Below are 20,377 nucleotides of genomic sequence, written 5' to 3' on the forward strand. Positions count from 1 at the left end.
TTTGGCTATGGGTCCAGAACAGCTTTTAACTAACCTCTATGACAGGGGTGTCAAACTCATTCCATGGAGGGCCGAGTGTCTGCTGGTTTTAGTTATTTTCTTTCATTAGATTTTTGTCCAATTAAGACCTAGACAACCAGGTGAGGGGAGTTTGTAACTAATTGGTGACCTTAATTCCTCCAATCAAGTACAAGGGAGGAGTGAAAACCTGCAGATACTCCATGGAATGAGTTTGACAGCTGTGCTCTATGATGTGATGTGGACACATTCTATCATGGGAAACAGAATACTTCACCACCTGACCTTCCATAAAGCTTGAGGCTCGAGGTAGTGACCAGGTCAGGTCCCCAATATAAACAGATATCTTGGGAATACCTGACAACTACACTACCCATACTCCTACACCTTGTTGAAACTTCACATTAAGTTAGCGCCACAGACTCCATGTTTGGTATCTGGGTCGTGTTCAGGAGGGCACAACATTTGAATAGGTTTTGCAATGGACAAAGAAAATCTGTGTTCTTATTGGAGACGTTCAGTAGTACCTCCCCATTTCACTTCGGTTGTAAAACATACAGCGATTGAGTCAATCCTCTAAAGCTGACATAATACAATGCTGCCCCCTAATGGCCAAAGATAGGCACTGTAAGAAAATTGACTTTTGAAAAGACACTGAAATCCTGAGTTATTAATATAACACCCCCTACCCAAAATGCCCCAGTTGTTTTTTTTGCTGGTCATCAGATATGCATAAAAAATGTGCTGTGTCTATATTTTCACACAGAATAGAAATGAGACGGACACAAACTGTCCACTATACACAAACCACAATGCTGAGAGCTTCATAAGCTGGACACACACAGCGCACACAAACACACACACACCAGTGTCAATCCAGGCACTACCCTAAATCCAAACCCAAAAAGTATACAAATAGATATACAAATGAACTGACACAAGGTGCGAGCCCATAAAGGGGCCCGTTTTAGACAAATCATTAACATGGAACAGACATTGCTAAAGCAAAGGTTGATGGCGTCATAGTGTAACATTTCCCCCCACCCCATACCTCTACAGAGGACACTACTCCTTCATGAATAGGGACAGGAGTTTTCCCTGACCAGTTATAGCCTATATAATAACTAGGGCTAAGAGTTGCTTAAGGTCAGGTAACGTGGTCATAACTAGGCTATAACCACAGCCAGCCACCCCCCATCTCTCAGCTCTGGAGCAGGTCTCCCAGGTCATAGGTGTCGAAGATGTCAGACACGCCCTCGCCGTCCTCCAGCCCCCAGAGGTAGTCGTCGTGGTCGAGGTGCGGCGAGAAGCTGACGAAGAGGGCGTTGGAGTCGGGGGTGAACCCAGGGCCCGGGAGCTGGTCCTCTGTCATCTGGAGCAGGCTGGGGGGAAGGCCCAGGAGGCCCTCAACATCCAGGAGGGTGGTGGTGTTGGTGCTGGAGGTGTTGGGGAGGGATACTGGTGCAGGTCTGGAGAGTTCAGCTATAGGGAGGGCGGAGAGGGAGAGAGGGTGACTGGACACCCCTTACAACACACAGGACTGTTTAGAGGAGGGTGTAACGTTACAGAACGTTCAGATAGAACGCTATTGTGTAGAACAGCTGCGACTGTCTGTCATGTATAATTGGGAATCGTCTCAGGTCTATTCATTCTATTGCTATCTGCAACTTTCAGAACTTTTCAGATCACTGATCAGCCGTATCAGAAAAGAGCCCCAGCTCAGCTTACCTTCCATGGGCTCCTGCTTGACGTTGGTGTATTGGGGCTCCTGTTTGATAGTGGTGTACTGTGGTGGTGCCATGACGGGGGAGGGGGTGGCAGTGTGACCCAAGGGGGGATGAGGGTAGTCTTTCCTGGGAGTGGTGGTGCTCTTGACGGGGCTGGCATCCTCCAGACCCTCCTCGGGACAGAGGTACACCTCGATGGGCCCGTTCTTACTCTTCAGGTAGATCTGTTGGGGGCCCTGTGGATAAAGGACAATAGGAAGATGTTACAATGATGCACTATGGAAAGAGAGGGATAATGGGCTCGGTTTGGAAATGTCAAAAGGGTAAAGTGTCTTTCTTTGTTATACAAGAGAAGGCCATCTATTATTGGCTTAGTAAGAGTAGCATATCCTTGTAAGGAAGAGGTACAGGGATTGGGCAGGTCAGGGGTCTTTTTTGGGCTGCCCGAAGAATATGATGACTTGCCCGGATTTGTAAAGTACCAGCCTACTGTAATTCTTTGCATTTTGGTTGTTATCACTAATTAAAAATCACTTGTCCAATGGGGCAACCACAGAGCAGACTCAACGTGCACACCCAGGTAACTTGCCCCCAGGCAATAGGGCAACCCTTAATGTCAATCCCTGGAATAGTCACTGTGTCCTTTTTCATGTCTGTTTAAACAGCTGTATTGTGCCGCTGTTCAGTGGGCAGAAAACATTAGTCAAACGGTCAGGTACTAACTGAACTTGTCCAAGAAGAAAAGCAATTTATTTTGTCCGTTGCAAAATGTTTTGCTACAGTGTGCCCAAATGAACACAACCCAGAGCAGCTCTCTATCTATGACTAGATGACCACTCACCCCTGAGGACTCAGGTACCTCCAGCTTGGTTTCTGAGGGGGCCTTGACGGCGATGACCGTCTGGTCCTGCAGGCTGCCTATAGACCTGATGTCCTGGTAGGTGACGTAGCCTAGCTGCTGGTTCTCCCTGTGTTCGGTCAGCTCCTTGAGCTGGGTGCTACTGGACGTGATCAGGTCTTCCAGGGCCTTCTCGGCCCTCTCCAGCTCTCCCAGCTCCTTCCTCAGGGCGCATGACTTCTCCCCGCCGCTGGCCGAGCCCTCGAACACGCCACCCACCCTGATAAAACAGTTATTTATTTTGTATTGATGATGAGCCACTACAGAGGATATACATTGTACATCATGGTATAGATGGATCATGGTTAGAGGTGAAGTTGGAACATTCAACACTTAAAAAATGATCGTCTTTAGATTACAGAGCAAGGTGGACCTATCAATATTGCACCAAGGAGTAGGGGCTAAGGAGTTGATATGGAATTGGACCCACCTCCTACAGCTGAAGAATGAGTAGTTACTTATCCTAAGTGTCGACTTATCCTAAGTGTACTTGTTCTAAGTCTACATGTCCCGAGTGATATTCTCCTGAGTGTACTTGTCCACTTGTCCTAAGTGTCCTACTCACATCCACTGGATGTTGTTCTTGGACTTCTTGCGGATGAGCTGCACGCCCTCCAGCACGTTGGTGATGTCATAGATGCGTCTCTTCTGCACCTCGAGGACCTCGGTGGCCCAGTTGAGGTCCAGCACGCCGTCGGGTGACTGGCTCAGCAGGCCAACAAACTTCTTGGTCAGCAGACCCAGGGAGGTGTCGTAGCGCGTTCGCTCACCGGGGGACTTGGGCGCTGAGGGTCATAGGTCATACAAGAGATGTGGTAAGAGAATGCAGGAGTGGATTTGTGTAAGGGTATGTATTCAATAATAATGTGGAATATACATATGTGAACTCGCTATTATGGATTGGAAAAGATCTGCATGTGGCTTGTGTGTTGAATTATAAAGGATGGATGGATGACTATGTTGTCTCGCTTTACGCAACCCATCCCTTATTTGATAATGAAGACAGTAGGGGGCAGTGTTTTTGTCATTGATGCAGACTCACTTTTGGGACTAGAGATTCTGGCTGCAGCCACACTCCCCTTTCCATTGGGGGTCCTGAAGTCTGGGAGGTACAGGGGGTCCTCCAGGTCCAGCTTCCTCTTGGCCTATGCGGGGGCACAAAGAACAGGGGGAAAAGGGTTAAAGACAGCTTGAGAAGGAGCATGTGTCCCAATAATATCTCCTTTCTCCTGAAGTGTGCACTCGTTCACTACTCCCCACACATTTCAAATCACTGAACTGATGACGTAGGCATTGGCTTGAGAGTTTTGCACTATATTTCTCCAACCAATCATTTCCGTTTAAAGGGAAGTGAACAAGTGTACACTTTGTGAGAAAGGACGGATTATTAGGATGCAGGGAGTCTATTGGAACCATTCCCTAGTTTGAATGCTTAACAAGTCCACTTGACATGCAACAATGTCCTATAGAGCTGTAGATCATGAGGATAGGATGGTAGCAGGCCATAGAATAAAGCACAGCCCATCCACTGTAGCGTGAGATCTGTGCTGCCATAGGCTATACAGTCTGCTAATGCTAATTGTGGCTGTTGAAAAGCGGCAAGTCGTAATTGTGGCGGTGGTCTCAAGAGCAGTGACAAAGGCCATCACATTCTGAAGCACTTCTAAAGGGGGGAGTGTGTGTGTTGATGTGTGTGTGTGTGTGGAACCGCCCCACTGCTCGCCAAACGCCAGGAAATCCATGGACTCACTCACTCACCGACCACATCCCCCTTTCTTCTCCTCCTCCTCCTTCCCCCATGAACCCCTCACTCCTCCTTTCCCCCCCATGAACCCCTCACTCCTCCTTTCCCCCCATGAACCCCTCACTCCTCCTTTCCCCCCATGAACCCCTCACTCCTCCTTTCCCCCCATGAACCCCTCACTCCTCCTTTCCCCCCCATGAACCCCCTCACTCCTCCTTCCCCCCCATGAACCCCTCACTCCTCCTTTCCCCCATGAACCCCTCACTCCTCCTTCCCCCATGAACCCCTCACTCCTCCTTTCCCCCCATGAACCCCTCACTCCTCCTTTCCCCCCATGAACCCCTCACTCCCTCCTGTCCCCATGAACCCTCTCACTCCTCCTTCCCCCATGAACCCCTCACTTCTCCTTCTCCCCCGGATGAACTCTCACTTCTGTCCCCCCATGAACCCCTCACTCCTCCTTTCCCCCCATGAACCCCTCACTCCTCCTTTCCCCCCATGAACCCCCTCCTCCTCCTTTCCCCCCATGAACCCCTCACTCCTCCTTCCCCCCCATGAACCCCTCACTCCTCCTTCCCCCCCATGAACCCCTCACTCCTCCTTTCCCCCCATGAACCCCCTCACTCCTCCTTTCCCCCCATGAACCCCTCACTCCTCCTTTCCCCCATGAACCCCTCACTCCTCCTTTCCCCCCCATGAACCCCCTCACTCCTCCTTTCCCCCATGAACCCCTCACTCCTCCTTTCCCCCCATGAACCCCTCACTCCTCCTGTCCCCCCATGAACCCCTCACTCCTCCTTCCCCCCATGAACCCCTCACTCCTCCTTTCCCCCATGAACCCCTCACTCCTCCTTTCCCCCATGAACCCCTCACTCCTCCTTTCCCCCCCATGAACCCCTCACTCCTCCTTTCCCCCCCATGAACCCCTCACCCCTCACTGTCCCCATGGACCCCCTCCTCTCATTTCCCCATGAACCCCCTCACTCCTCCTTTCCCCCCATGAACCCCTCACTCCTCCTCTTCCCCCCATGAACCCCTCACTCCTCCTTTCCCCCCATGAACCCCCTCACTCCTCCTTTCCCCCCATGAACCCCTCACTCCTCCTTTCCCCCCATGAACCCCTCACTCCTCCTTTCCCCCATGAACCCCTCACTCCTCCTTTCCCCCCCATGAACCCCTCACTCCTCCTTTCCCCCCCATGAACCCCTCACTCCTCCTTTCCCCCCCATGAACCCCCTCACTCCTCCTTTCCCCCCCATGAACCCCTCACTCCTCCTTTCCCCCCATGAACCCCTCACTCCTCCTTTCCCCCCATGAACCCCTCACTCCTCCTTTCCCCCCCATGAACCCCTCACTCCTCCTTTCCCCCCCCATGAACCCCTCACTCCTCCTTTCCCCCCCATGAACCCCTCACTCCTCCTTTCCCCCCATGAACCCCTCACTCCTCCTTTCCCCCCATGAACCCCTCACTCCTCCTTTCCCCCCATGAACCCCTCACTCCTCCTTTCCCCCCATGAACCCCTCACTCCTCCTTTCCCCCCATGAACCCCTCACTCCTCCTTTCCCCCCCATGAACCCCTCACTCCTCCTTTCCCCCCATGAACCCCTCACTCCTCCTTTCCCCCCATGAACCCCTCACTCCTCCTGTCCCCCCATGAACCCCTCACTCCTCCTTTCCCCCCCATGAACCCCTCACTCCTCCTTTCCCTCCATGAACCCCTCACTCCTCCTGTCCCCCATGATACACACACACACACACACAGCCAGATTGGCCTACTAGGATTGACCACTGCTATCATACACACTGTTATGGGGGCACAGAAATGAATAAGAACACTTATTCACCACTATGCAAGGCCACACTCCTGACTGAACTACCTAACGAGGCATAGGATTTCATCCAGACGGTAGCGCACTATGTAATTCGTACCTACTTCTTGAGGGTACAAGCACACCTCCCTCCCTCCCTCTTTCTCTGTTTTTATCCTTCTCCCATTTCCTCGATCTCGCCCCATTTCTTCTCTAACCCCTCTCACAGATAGGACCCTACCATGTTAGGGGGCTCAGTGATGCTTTTAAGAAGATTCTCCGGTACTTTTGTCTACTTTTTTAGCCAGTAGTTCTGAATGTAGCGCTCAAGAGCCAAAAGCTGTGTACTTCATCAGCACGCTATTGTTCTCGAGCCTTTGTAGCGTGCACAAAGAGAACGGAGAGAAAAAAAACACTCTGTTGTGTTCGTTAGCTGTGCACCCCACAACCTCAGAGAGAAATAGTAATGACGTCTTTTTGTAGGCACTAACTCTGCCATGGTTTGTTGAATAAAGCCTATGGAGAAAATGAATGCCGTTTTTTGGATAAACGCCGAAAATAAGGTCTGTGGTAAACACAGGCTTAAGAGATCTTATTTGTTTTGTTCTATGGGATGGCTGAACGGACCAGAGATAACTTATTTCCGGGTTTTAGTACTACAAGCTGGCGAGCTCTATTAGACAATGCTGTGCCGATCTGATCCCGCCTCCCAATTTTAACCTTGCAACCTCAGTGGAAATGCCACCTGCCAATCAACATTGTCTATCAGGCTTGGTTGTGGCTAACTCCCGTTGTTGTACAGACTAGTATGGCAAGCAAGCGATTGTGATAATGTAATTTATACCATGGAAAAGTTGGAACCTACTTACAGTATATGTTTGCATCAAATGACCTACTCCTTTAAAGTCGTGTAATGTTTATTAGTGATGAACGATTTACGGAAATTTAGAATATTTTTTCGGTTTTTAAACAACTAATTGACTGACGTTGGTTCAATTATTTGAATTCCATTTCATTCCGTTTTTTTCTGTGAGCTCAATGCGCACATTGCGCCGTTTCTCTAGAGATAAATCCGATCCAGCCTGAACTGTGATGTAGTAAGGAGTTGTAGTTTCCAACAGGCCAATATTCTACATAGTTTAGAGCAGAAAACATGGTAATTAACTACAATTACCATAATCCATTGCGCGCCTACTTGTCAGGTCTGTCTTTTTTTTTTTTATATGCCCGCTACCTAAAGAGACAGAGGGGGATATAGAGCAGTTGCTTCTCGAGGTATCTCTACCTGAAAATAGATGATCTAAGTCAGGGGTGTCAAACTCATTTTAGCTCAGGGGCCACATGGAGGAAAATCTATTCCCAAGTGGGCCGGACCGGAAAAATCATGGTATATATAACTTAAAAACAACAACTTCAGATTGTTTTCTTTGTTTTAATACGATCAACATACAACATAAAGCTGGAGCCTGAGGACAGTGTGTCCAAAATAGTACAAGCACAACATCACTATTAATCATAAAACACGTCAAGTTTATTTGAAAATTCTAAAGAAAAAGAACACAAAACACACAATGCCTCAGTGATTAACAGAACTGTTTCACAGATCACAGAACTATATCAGGGTGTCATTTCTCAGGCAGAAATGTAGATAAAAATAATGAAATCCTGTTCCCCAAACAAGTGCAAGAACCACAGAGTCAAGAATAGGTTAAATATACAAATAAAATAAAAACAATTAAAAACAATAGCACATCAACATAAAAACATATAAACATAAAGCTGGAGCCTAAGGACAGTGTCCAAAAGCACAACATCACTATTAATCATAAAACACCTCAAGTTATTTGAAAGTTCTGAGGACAAAGAACACACAAACACACAATGCCTCAGTGATTCACAGAAGTATATCACAGATCACAGAACTATATCAGGGTGTCATTTCTCAGGCAGAAATGTAGATAAAAATAATGAAATCCTGTTCCCCAAACAAGTGCAAGAACCACAGAGTCAAGAATAGGTTAAATATACAAATAAAATAAAATCAATTAAAAACAATAGCACATCAACATAAAAACATATAAACATAAATCTGAAAGCGTTGCTCAAACTCCCGTAACAGTCCCGTTATTTTATCTTTGAACCGCTTCATGTCTGCCACATGTTGGGTCGCGCACACATTTTTCAGACAGGGGAAGTGAGCTGCATCACCACCGGCAAGTTGCGTCTCCCACAATGACAGCTTCAACTTGAAAGAACGTATGCTGTCATAATACTGCGTGACAACTTTGTTGCGCCCTTGCAGCTGTTTGTTCAAGTTATTCAGGTGCTCTGTAACATCCACCATAAATGCAAGGTCCTGCATCCATTCTGCGGAATGAAATTCTAACACTGGTTTGCCCTTTTCTTCCATGAACTGTTCAATTTCTTCTCGTAAATCAAAGAAACGCCTCAGCACAGCACCTCGGCTTAACCATCTTACCTCAGTGTGGTATGGCAGGCCATAGATGTGGTCTTTCTCTCTGAGAAGGCTGTCAAACTGACGGTGATTCAGGCTTCTGGATCGGATGAAATTAACAGTTTGGATGACCACCTTCATGACGTTATCCATCTTTAATGACTTGCAACACAAAGCCTCCTGGTGCAAAATACAGTGAAAAGTCAAAAAATCACGTCCTCCATTTGCAGATTGCACTTTCTCTCTGAACTTTGTCACAACGCCTGCTTTTTTCCCGATCATTGAGGGCGCACCATCTGTAGCCAGGCTGACAGCGCGGGACCAGTCCACTCCGACCCTGTCCAGCGCGCCGACGAGTGCGGTAAAAATATCAGCTGCTGTCGTCGGCACCAACTCCACGAACTCCTCGGTGACGGTCAATGTGTCATCAACTCCGCGGATGAAAATGGCCAGTTGTGCAACATCTGTAATGTCCGTGCTTTCATCAATTGCAACCGAAAACGCAATAAATGACTTTACTTTTTGCTTCAACTGGCTGTCCAAATCCACTGAAAGATCGGAAATCCTGTCTGCAACTGTGTTTCTTGTCAGGCTGATATTTGCAAAAGCCTGCCGCTTTTCAGGGCACACAATCTCCGCTGCCTTCATCATGCATGTTTTTACAAATTCACCCTCACTAAATGGTTTTGAAGCCACTGCGATTTCATTAGCAATGAGGTAGCTAGCTTTCACTGCAGCGTCACTGATGTCTCGGCTGTGAGTAAACACAGACTGCTGTTTCTTCAGACCCGCCAACAGTTCATTCACCTTCTCTCATCTCCGCTGTCCTTGAAAGTTGTCATATTTGTCGGCATGAAGACTCACATAGTGGCGACGAAGGTTATATTCTTTCAGCACTGCAACATGCTCTGAACACACCAAACATACAGCTTTCCCATTCAATTCCGTGAATAAATAGGATTACAATTTTTCTTGGAACACTCTGCACTCTGCGTCCACTTGTCTATTTTTTGACAGAGACATATTGGGGCAATGAGGGTGCCAAAGCACATAATGTTAAAAGTAGAAGCCGTAATAAATATCGCGGGCAAAACAAAGTAGCTCATTGGCTGCACGTGCTTGACCTACTTGCTCTGCCCCGGTATAAACAGTTTGCTTGCTTAACACAATTGATATTGCGCCATCCAGTGGACGCAATTGGAACAGCAGTTTATTTTATTGAAAAATTGCAGCGCATTTTTATACTTTACAAATTTTTTTTATTATTATTATTATTTTATTTTTTTTAATTTAAATCATCTCGCGGGCCGGATTAAACCCGTTTGCGGGCCTGATCCGGCCCGCGGGCCGGATGTTTGACACCCCTGATCTAAGTGATTGATAGTTGGTTGATAGCAGTCATAAACGTATGCCTTTTTTTACTTTGAAGAACTACTAAAATAGTGATTCTGCCAGACAGCATAGAAATGAGATGACTTGGAATTATTCTTTCATATTTTTTAATTAAAGTAAAGTAATGTGAATAAACGATTAACAATATATCAGTAGTAATGGGCAGTGACTACCATCATGGGACTTTTATTAGGCCTAATTGTTTTATTCTGTGTTGTTACAGCATTCAACCCACTTAATGCATTGAATGTTTTTGGGTTTTTTATTAATATAGAAACCGAAATCGAAAATAGTGATTATTTTCTTATACTCGAACTGAAACTGAACCAAGCTCAAGAAATACTAAAATCGCTCATCACTAATGAGTATATATAGGCCTAGTATTTGTCTACTAGTATTTGTCTACATGATGAATGATGATCACTGGACAAAAGGTAGACAGACACATGGAAATATTTGATTGGGATGGATGGTTGAAACAGAAAGGTAGGGCGATATTTTCTTATCTAAAAAGTGGGTGAAAGTTTGCAGTGTACATTTCTCTAGTGCATCAACTATGTGTGTTATCCTTGATTTGCGCCTGGTAAAAACCCTAGTCTATTGAGCAATATATTCCAAATATATTCCAAGATTCTAACTAAATACATCAGTGACACCATTTAGGAGATTCAAGTTGTGAGCATAGTGTTTCTGAACAGGTTGACAATGGTATTCTAAATGGTATTCTAATGTATTTGTCTGGCTACAATTCCATCTTTAGCGCACATCATTTTCTGCTTGCTTCCAGAGAAGTGTAGGCTATTGAAAGAGAGAAATTAAACGACATGTTTTCTAATTTAGGACGTATGGATTGATCGATGTATTCTATGTACTAATGGTAAGATCACGTAGCCATGAACGAGCGCGTATCTCGTGTACTAAGTGATGGCAGGTTAGAATGTAAGGATTCTGTGCCTTTCTCCTGCTGGAAGAGGACTGCAGATGGTTTATTACGCATGTATGAGCCATACATAGTCTCGCCGATTCCAAAATGGGAGGTTTAAAAAATAACGAGGTCGTTTTCAATCCTCCGGAACACATCATTAATAGGACTTCAGAACACCCTCATACTGCAGCAATGGCGCGCTCCACTCCCATCCAACATACTAAATTAGGACCAGATTATAATGAGCTCAGTGGCAGTGGGGGGGGAACCAAGCAGAACATTGAACGTCTGCCCTGGGAACTGGTGTTACCCCCCACAGATGTGTGTACGCACACACACACACACAACTCCATAATCTCTTGTTTTACAAACCACACACACGCCAGATCACAGTTGGAGAGAGGGCATGTCATATGAGACTATGCTCTGCTTCAGTGTGGTTACAGACACAACCCAGCATGTGCCACGAAGGACACATGTCCACAAGCTACAAATCAAACCATGTTATAAACTACGTGACACATGTCATGACCTGACGCTGCAATAGGCCCTATGTACTAAGTCAAGTCATTACAATACATCTAGACACACAGACTACAGAGGTATAATGAAACTAATTTGTAGTTTTAACTTTCACCTATGGTTTTAATTGCACTGGCTCTCTTTTCTCACAATTTTTTCTAACCATGAATAGGCTATAAAGTGTCTAGGAAGTTTCTGGAAAAGCACCTAAGGAGTTAGGCTACCTTATTGCACACCATACATAGACTTGATTGTCTGGATTTTTTACTGACATTGGTCCTGAGCAAGTTATTGGCTGTAGGTCCAGAGGTTTCCTGTCATGACATGTGGTCTGGAAAAACTCCTATCCCTTAGTAAACCATAGTTTACTCCAGTAGATCTGAGAGGAGATTTGAGAATGTGAGCAGCATGTGGATTTGGACTGAACCACGAGAGAGGGGAAAAAGGGTGGCATTGTCCCTCTGTCCTCCACCACATGTCCACCTGTCTGTCAGTGACATCTGGCAGAGCCACACATAGCAGGTGGCAGGGAGAGACCACAATAGAACCTGTCTAATCCTTCTAGAACACACACCCACCCACACACACACATTCACTTTAGGGGCACCGCACAGACTTAGCCTACTCTATACCGCATGTGTTAAGATTTTGGTTACACCAACTTGCAGGCAAAGTAAACATTAGTAGTCTACCAGTAGGCCTACTACCTATGGTAAATACAAAACAATACATTTGTAATAAAGATATAATATCACATTTATTGACTTGTAGTGGGGCTTGTTTGTTCCCCTCCAATTTGTTCAACCTGCATTAAGACATGACTTCTCCTTTTGACCAATCAAGAGCAAGGAAATGCCTAAGTGCCTGACTAGAGGGGGGATTGAGGAAAGATGGCACCGACCACACTGTTAAAACCTTTTCAGACCACCTCAGGGATTAAAATGTGACCCTTTGTCATCTTCTGGAGACTAGTCTAAATGCAACCTGTCAAATAAACCACCGAGAAGATTACATGACATGTGGTGGTTAAAATGGCCACCTTGTGTTGTGTCCAATTCGAATGGGCCTCCCCTTGAACATTTTACCACAGTTTTGCCCTGCAGCTTTGCAGCGGCCCGGCTTAGGCCTGTGAGTTTGTGTTTGTAGTGAGGTTTTGAATGTTGAGTCAGCGCTTTGCAAACCTTTCGGCATGTGAAAATACAGGGCCTATGTCAGCTAGCATACCACAGGGGGGGAATAAATCACTCAACCACCAAATGCTAACAACACAAAGTCATGTAAAGAGAGATACAGAACATAATGGGGGGCCAGTATGAAAAATGCACTCACTAACTGTAAGTCGCTCTGGATAAGAGCGTCTGCTAAATGACTAAAATGTAAAAATAATAAGTCACACACACAAGCAATAAATGTAGCTAAAAGAATGTCATTCTCAAACATAGTGAGTTAACAGCTAACCACAGCAATTGTCAACACATTAGCAGGCCATGGCAGGCGATCTATTTAAGTACATTTACATGGTGTTTGCAAGGGTTATGGGTTTGATTCCCACAGGGGATCAGTACGAAAGATAAGTATGAAAATGTGTGTAAGTCGCTCTGGATAAGAGTGTCTGACAAATGACTAAAATGTAAATGTGTTTAAATACACTGAGTCACTCATTCACAATCCCCTCTTTATCTCCATGACACACAGCCGTTATTGCCTCATTCTATGACAGCAACTAAGCGCCTACACCCTAAAACGTGCATGTAAATTCAGCTCTCCTTCCACCCCTCTAACTCCCTCCATTTCAACAGATATGACTGGACTTTCTCCAGGGGCATTTCACAAATCTGGGTCACATTAACCAAATGCTTTCAACAGACTCACTTCTAGCTACTGGCCTGTTACCTTCTCTCTCTTCAAAACACCAGTTCAGTTACGTAGAACCTGACTTCCAAGACGAGGACAAGTTTCAATGTGTGACAAAAAGACCCATTCAACACCAAGCTAGCCTATGTCCCTCACACATAATAAAGACGGCCCCATTAAGTGGAGCATCCTAGTTTGTGGGTCGGTGGGGCCTGGAGCAGGCCAACAAAAAAATAGTGGGAACGAGAGATAACAGAGAGAAAGAGAGCTTTTGGCTGGTGTAAACAAGGGGCAAAGTAGGCAATCTCACACCCCAGCACCCAGAGTCCTAGCCTGAATTGGGGCTCACCATGGGGGTCCCAGAGAGGGGTTAAGGCAATGATTTTTTCATACTGTTCCCACGTGGGAAACGAACCCACAACCCTGGCGTTGCAAGCACCATGCTCTACCAACTGAGCTACACAGGGCCTATGATGTGTTATATTCCCACCTATTGTGAACTTCAATCTCACGTACCGGTATGTGTCAAACTGAACCCCGAGAGCACTCCTTGACCTTCTGTCCTGTTTTTCAACTCGGGAGTAAAACTCTGTCAAACAATTACACGTTAGTAGTAGTATCATCCTCACAGGAAATACAGTGACAATTTCACAGCTCGCCAATCACTCAAACATCATAGCAGCAATCACTATAAATATGACACAGTGGGGACATACTGTATATTCACCTTGATATTGTATTAGGGCACTCCTACACTCAAGTGGAAACAAACTCTAGAGAGTTAATAGTTCATTATAGATAACCTGAGAGGATGACTAGTGTGACGTTGAAGCTTGACCATTTGCTCATCTCTGCCAAGTTGGAAGTATCCATGACAATCTGTGAAGTGGTCCTGTATGGCCTCAGTTGGTAGAGCATGTCACTTGCACCGCCAGGGTTGTTGGTTCGATTCCCGGAGCTACCCATACATCAAATGTATACAAGCATGACTGTAAGTCACTTTGGATAAACATGTCTGCTAAATGGCATATTATCTGTTATTATATAAGGATCTGTGAGTGACCCATATTTGAGGTTAATGAGAATAGCTTCAGCAGGGAGAAGGATGAAGACTCCTTCACAGTGTAACCCAAAGTGTTTACGAGTAGCAGGGCAAGAGGATGTCCTACGCCATCACTTCTTCTGACACTATTATCATCACCACGTTTCCAGGGCAAGTACAGCCTCTCTGCCCACTGTGCTTTCCGGACAATAGAAGGAACTTATTGCCTGCCGAGGCTGACATTTTGTTGTTTATCATAACTAGTATCAGGATAGAGTTGTTGTTTCCCATAACTAGGGTCAGGGGGTTTTCTGACCACTTGAATTGACCCGACGAGGAAAAACTCTGGGCCTTAGTTATAGGCTAGAACTAGTTGTAACTTGTAATCTAGTAGTAACTCGTTTTATAACAAAATGTTCCTGGTCAGGAAAAGCTCATAGTCCTAATCCTAAAAGTAGGATAGAGGGGGGCGATGAATACCCTGATCGCCTGACCTTGTGCCTTGGTCAGACTTGGCCTAGAACAGGAAGTTGACATTATGACAATGGAGAGTAGTACACAATGGAAATTGCATTAGCCCAGTCTTGGACTAGCCAAGTTAATGTCATTGTATTGGCGCAAAGCACAGGAGTAGTGCCCCCCTCAATATTAAGCAATAGAGACATTATCAGCCTGGACTCATACACTGAACCCTGGGTGTGTGTGTGTTCATCAGCAACATGTTATTATCTCCCTCAAGAGTACTCCTGTGTGTGTGTGGCATGTTTGAACATTCAAATTATGTAAACTCCCAGGAAAAGTGAGTGGTTGTCCAGCTGTGACCCGTGACCTTTGTGGATGGACACACACAGGTTGAGCAGGGTGTATATGACCTGAGCAGACAGGTGCAATTCAGACAAGGTGGGGTTATGGCTTGGTTGGTTAGTGGTTAGTGACAGCTGGGGGCTATGGGTGAACAATGTGTTAAGCTAAATCACATTTTTGGGTAAATGACCTTTATTGGCTGGTTGGGCATTATGAAATAAGTTTCCTGTCCAGATGCAGCATTTCCTCATTCATGTAAGGTGTAACTATAAATGGACATTTAGAATGAGAAATCTCCCTCTACAAATCGGGGTGAAATTAGCCATGGGCATTGTTAAATTCAGTGATACCCCCAGTCCTAGCTAACCCCTACTGAGGGGTATTCATCAAATATTTTTACAGGGGGGGACACCCCAACCCTCTGTAAATATTACAGCTGGGCTGCGGGAGAAAGGTCACCGAAACAAGCTTGTTTCTCAAGCCACGCGAAAATATCACAACCCATTCATTGCCACAGAGTGCACGCTGCTTCCGTGACGTTGCCTGATAATGTCAAACAGTTTTTAAATGTCATGCACAGCACAACTCCGATAAATATATTCATACCAGTGCAATTCAAGAATATTTTACCCATAATTTGATATATTGTATAGTCAGTAACGTTAATTATAAGGTGGATAACAGTAATATCGATTGTTGGTAGTTGCATCATCCTTTATTAAAGTCTTACCGGTAGTCTGCCGGAGCATGATCTGATGGGTTTAGCTTCAGGTCCATGGGGGGTTGCATAGAGGCAGTTCACCCTTTGTTCGGCCGCTGTCGTGTTGCAGATTTGGGTGAAGTATCCAGCCGGTACAGAGTTCATCGGTGGACTGGATAACCCGGTGCTGAAGAATTCTGTCTTCACTCCGGACAAAACTTTATTCTGTGAAAACGACAGTCCTCCTACAGCACCTCGGCCAGACGCAGGAGAAACGCCTTTGGGCAGCCGTATCATTTTAGTCAATTAAAATAACGACTGTGTTCAAATTAAAATACGTTTTGCTAGTAGCAAAGGCCAAATATTCCAGAAATCCGTACTCACGACAGTGAATGAGAGGAGTTGCAGTTTTTCCGATTCGAACTGGAAACGATGTCTCACAATTCGTAGCTAGTTTGATAAAAGTCCTAAGAATTTCATAAAAACGCTATTTAGTTAATAATGTGCAAAATGCATAAGTGAAATAGCTAATCACCGGATATATACTTTGCTTTAGTATTTTCAGAAATTAAACGACTTGCCTACTGTAGCATTGCAACCGATATTATCCTTGATTTGTCCAGTTGAGAGGAAACGTAAACTTTGTCTAGCTAGCTAATTATTTAATAGCTAAATAAATAAACAACAAGCACTCCCTATATTTGCAAGTCCTGAATGGGCAAACTTTGAAGTTTACGTCTTGAGATGCAGATTCCTCCAGAAATACAAAGTTTAGGAGGATTCTTCAGATTTTCCGTTGAGGAGATATTGTCACTGTCCGGTTCTCTGTCTAGCTAAAAAGCTTAGCTTTTGATACAAGAGACTTGGAGCTCGGAAGAACTGCTTTTTTAGCGCCAAATTTCGTCCCGCGAAATTTGGATCTCCCGCGGTTAGAGCGCGTCTTTGATTGGTCCCAAGAAAGTTGCGATTGTTACATTCCGCATATATTTGCATAAAACAGTTCACGCAGGGCGTACCCAGCCTTAAAGGAATAGTATGTCCATGTGCGGTCATTTTAGGGACAAAGTTACCCATTTCGAAACTAAAATTGTAAAAATAACATGCTTTTATAACCTACTGATAAGCAGCACGACATGAGCAGCACAAAAACACATCTAGATATTATTCTATTTCCTCTCCATAGAGTAAAGTACAATGATGTAGGCCTAGTCAACCCTGATGTTATTATAGACCCCCTCTCTTAAAATATCTAATTGTAAGAAACTTCCTTTTAGTAAACAGGGTATTTCAAATCCTCAATAAACCAATCAAGTGAAGTTCTATGTGAGCAATTTCATGTGAAAGACGTTTAATCGAATGACATCTGCTGCTCACTAGTTCACAAAGAGAGAAGGGATCATTCCTTGAAGACATTCCCTACCCCCGCTCCCAATTGACCCCCACAAGCCTCCAGATATGACACACATATGCCCCTCTTCATTATAATGCAAATTTCACATGACATCCTATTGCTAGTCTAGTCTGATCCCAGATCTGTTTGTGCTTTTTTGACAACTCCTATACTCATTTTCATGCCAAACATGACAACGGCTATAGGAGTTGGCTATACAGCCCTCAATAAAACAATACAGTGAGCCAAATGTGTTGAGAATTAGGCAACTCACATCAACGAGTTGATAATGGCCTTGGAGATGTGGCGATGTGTTTGTATAATTAGCTAATTGTGCATACATCTAGCTTGCTGTAGTTGGCAGACACACTGCAATGACTTTCCCATGCATGTGGTGAGACTGCTACAGTGCATTGGGAACGTATTCAGACCCCTTGACTTTTTCCACATTTTGTTACGTTACAGCCTTATTATAAAATTGATTAAATCGTTTTTTTCCCTCATCAATTTACACACAATACCCCATAATTACAAAGCAAAAACATATTTTTATAAATTTTTGCTAATTTATAAAAAATTTAAACTGAAATATGACATTTACATAAGTATTCAGACCCTTTACTCAGTACTTTGTTGAAGCACCTTTAGCAGCGATTACAGCCTCGAGTCTTCTTGGGTATGACACTACAAGCTTGGCACACCTGTATTTGGGGAGTTTCTCCCATTCTTCTCTGCAGATCCTCTCAAGCTCTGACAGGTTGGATGGGGAGCGGCGCTGCACAGCTATTTTCAGGTCTCTCTAGAGATGTTTGATCGGGTTCAAGTCCGGGCTCTAGCTGGGCCACTCAAGGACATTCAGAGACTTGTCCCGAAGCCACTCCTGCGTTGTCTTGGCTGTGTGCTTAGGGTCGTTGTCCTGTTGGAAGGTGAACCTTCGACCCAGTCTGAGGTCCTCAGCGCTCTGGAGCAGGTTTTCATCAAGGATCTCGCTTGTCTTTGCTCCATTCATCTTTCCCTCGATCCTGACTAGTTTCCCAGTTGCTGAAAAACTTCTCCACAGCATGATGCTGCCACCACCATGCTTCACTGTAGGAATGGTGACAGGTTTCCTCCAGACATGACGCTTGGTATTCAGGCCAAAGAGTTCAATCTTGGTTTCATCAGACCAGAGATTCTGAGAGTCCTTTAGGTGCCTTTTGGCAAACTCCAAGCGGGCTGCCATGTGCCTTTTACTGAGGAGTGGCTTCCATCTGGCCACTCTACCAGAAAGGTCTGATTGGTGGAGTGCTGCAGAGATGGTTGTCCTTCTGGAAGGTTCTCCCATCTCCACAGAGGAACTGGAGCTCTGTCAGAGTCACCATCAGGTTCTTGGTCACCTCCCTGACCAAGGCCCTTCTCCCCCGATTGCTCAGTTTGGCTGGGCAGCCAGCTCTAGGAAAAGTCTTGGTGGTTCCAAACTTCTTCAATTTAAGAATGATGGAGGCCACTGTGTTTTTGGGGACCTTCAATGATAGCAGAAATGTTTTGGTACGCTTTCCCAGATCTGTGCCTCGACACAATCCTGTCTCGGAGCGCTACAGACAATTCCTTCGACCTCATGGCTTGGTTTTGGCTCTGACATTCACTGTCAACTGTGGGACCTTATATAGACAGGTGTGTGCTTTTCCAATCAATTGAATGTACCACATGTGGACTCCAATCAAGTTGTAGAAACATCTCAAGGATGATCAATGGAAACAGGATGCACCTGAACTCAATTTCGAGTCTCATAGCAAAGGGTCTGAATACTTATGTAAATAAGGTATTTCTGTTTTTTATTTTTAATACATTTGCAAACATTTCAAAAAAACTGTTTTCGCTTTGTCATTATGGGGTATTGCGTGTAGATTGATGAGGATAAAAAATTTTTTTTTTAGAATAAGGCTGTAACGTAACAAAATGTGGAAAAGGTCAAGGGGTCTATATACTTTCCGAATGCACTTTCCGAAGGCTGTATTGTAAACTGGAGCAAAACTACAGCCAAATGGTTCAAGAGGGAACTACTACATTATAAACAGCAGCAGGTCCTGTACTGAAATGTTTGGGAGAGATGTTGCAGTGTGTGTGTGTGTGAGTGTGTGCCTGTGATCCAGTCAGCATGCTGGGTTGTTTGCTCCATGCAAGGTGAAGGTCTGTTAATCTGTTTCTGTGTTTGCACCTATTTTCTTTTGGCCCTATCATGATAGTGTGAAATACCTCACAATATGGGGTCCAAATAAATAGAGACAAACAGGTGCTGTCAAGCTCTATTATATGCAGTTGGCCTGATGAATTCCATAATGTAATTTGTTACAGAGCCAATAAAGCAGCAGGTGATTGTCTCTCATGTCTCTCAGGCTTATATCCATTTTATTAAAAAAAATGTATGTATCGCCCTGCGTGACATTTTTTTCCCCTGCTTGGTTTATCTATCTAAAGCTAGTCGCATTCACTATTAGTATTCATGTCTCATTCATTCACTAGCAGTGTTTATGTCACATTCAAACACTAGCAGTTTGTATATCTGATAACACTTTTAGAATGGATGTCTTGTAGTCGAAGGAAGTCTACAGCATTACACTACCGTTCTAAAGTTTGGGGTCATTTAGAAATGTCCTTGTTTTCGAAAGAAAAGCATTAAAAAAAAAAAAAAACATCAAATTGATCAGAAATGTCTCGCATGGAATAGCCTTCATCTCTCAGAACAAGAATAGACTGACGAGTTTCAGAATAAAGTTATTTGTTTCTGGCCATTTTGAGCCTGTAATCAAACCCACAATTGCTGATGCTCCAGATACTCAACTAGTCTCAAGAAGGCCAGTTTTATTGCTTCTTTAATCAGCACAACAGTTTTCAGCAGTGCTAACATAATTGCAAAAGGGTTTTCTAATGATCAATAAGCCTTTTAAAATGATGAACTTGGATTAGCAAACACAACGTGCCATTGGAACACAGGACTGATGGTTGCTGATAATGGGCCTCTGTACGCCTATGTAGATATTCCATTAAAAATCAGACGTTTCCAGCTACAATAGCCATTTACAACATGATCAATTTCTACACTGTATTTCTGATCAAT

General features: G+C 44.7%; 1 protein-coding gene across 1 annotated transcript; it reads right to left on the reverse strand.

Moving 5' to 3' along the window:
• Positions 1-1,214: 1,214 nt before the first annotated feature.
• On the reverse strand, positions 1,215-16,727 carry e2f2 (E2F transcription factor 2). The gene is made up of 6 exons (XM_041855544.2): positions 15,921-16,727; positions 3,686-3,788; positions 3,209-3,428; positions 2,587-2,863; positions 1,747-1,981; positions 1,215-1,500 (listed from the first exon to the last, which is right to left on the reverse strand). Exons 1-6 carry the CDS (start codon positions 16,185-16,187, stop codon positions 1,220-1,222), a joined length of 1,383 nt encoding a protein of 460 aa, XP_041711478.2. The 5' UTR covers positions 16,188-16,727; the 3' UTR covers positions 1,215-1,219.
• Positions 16,728-20,377: the final 3,650 nt, after the last annotated feature.

The sequence above is a fragment of the Coregonus clupeaformis genome, chromosome 29 (assembly GCF_020615455.1).
Source record: "Coregonus clupeaformis isolate EN_2021a chromosome 29, ASM2061545v1, whole genome shotgun sequence".
NCBI lineage: Eukaryota > Metazoa > Chordata > Actinopteri > Salmoniformes > Salmonidae > Coregonus > Coregonus clupeaformis.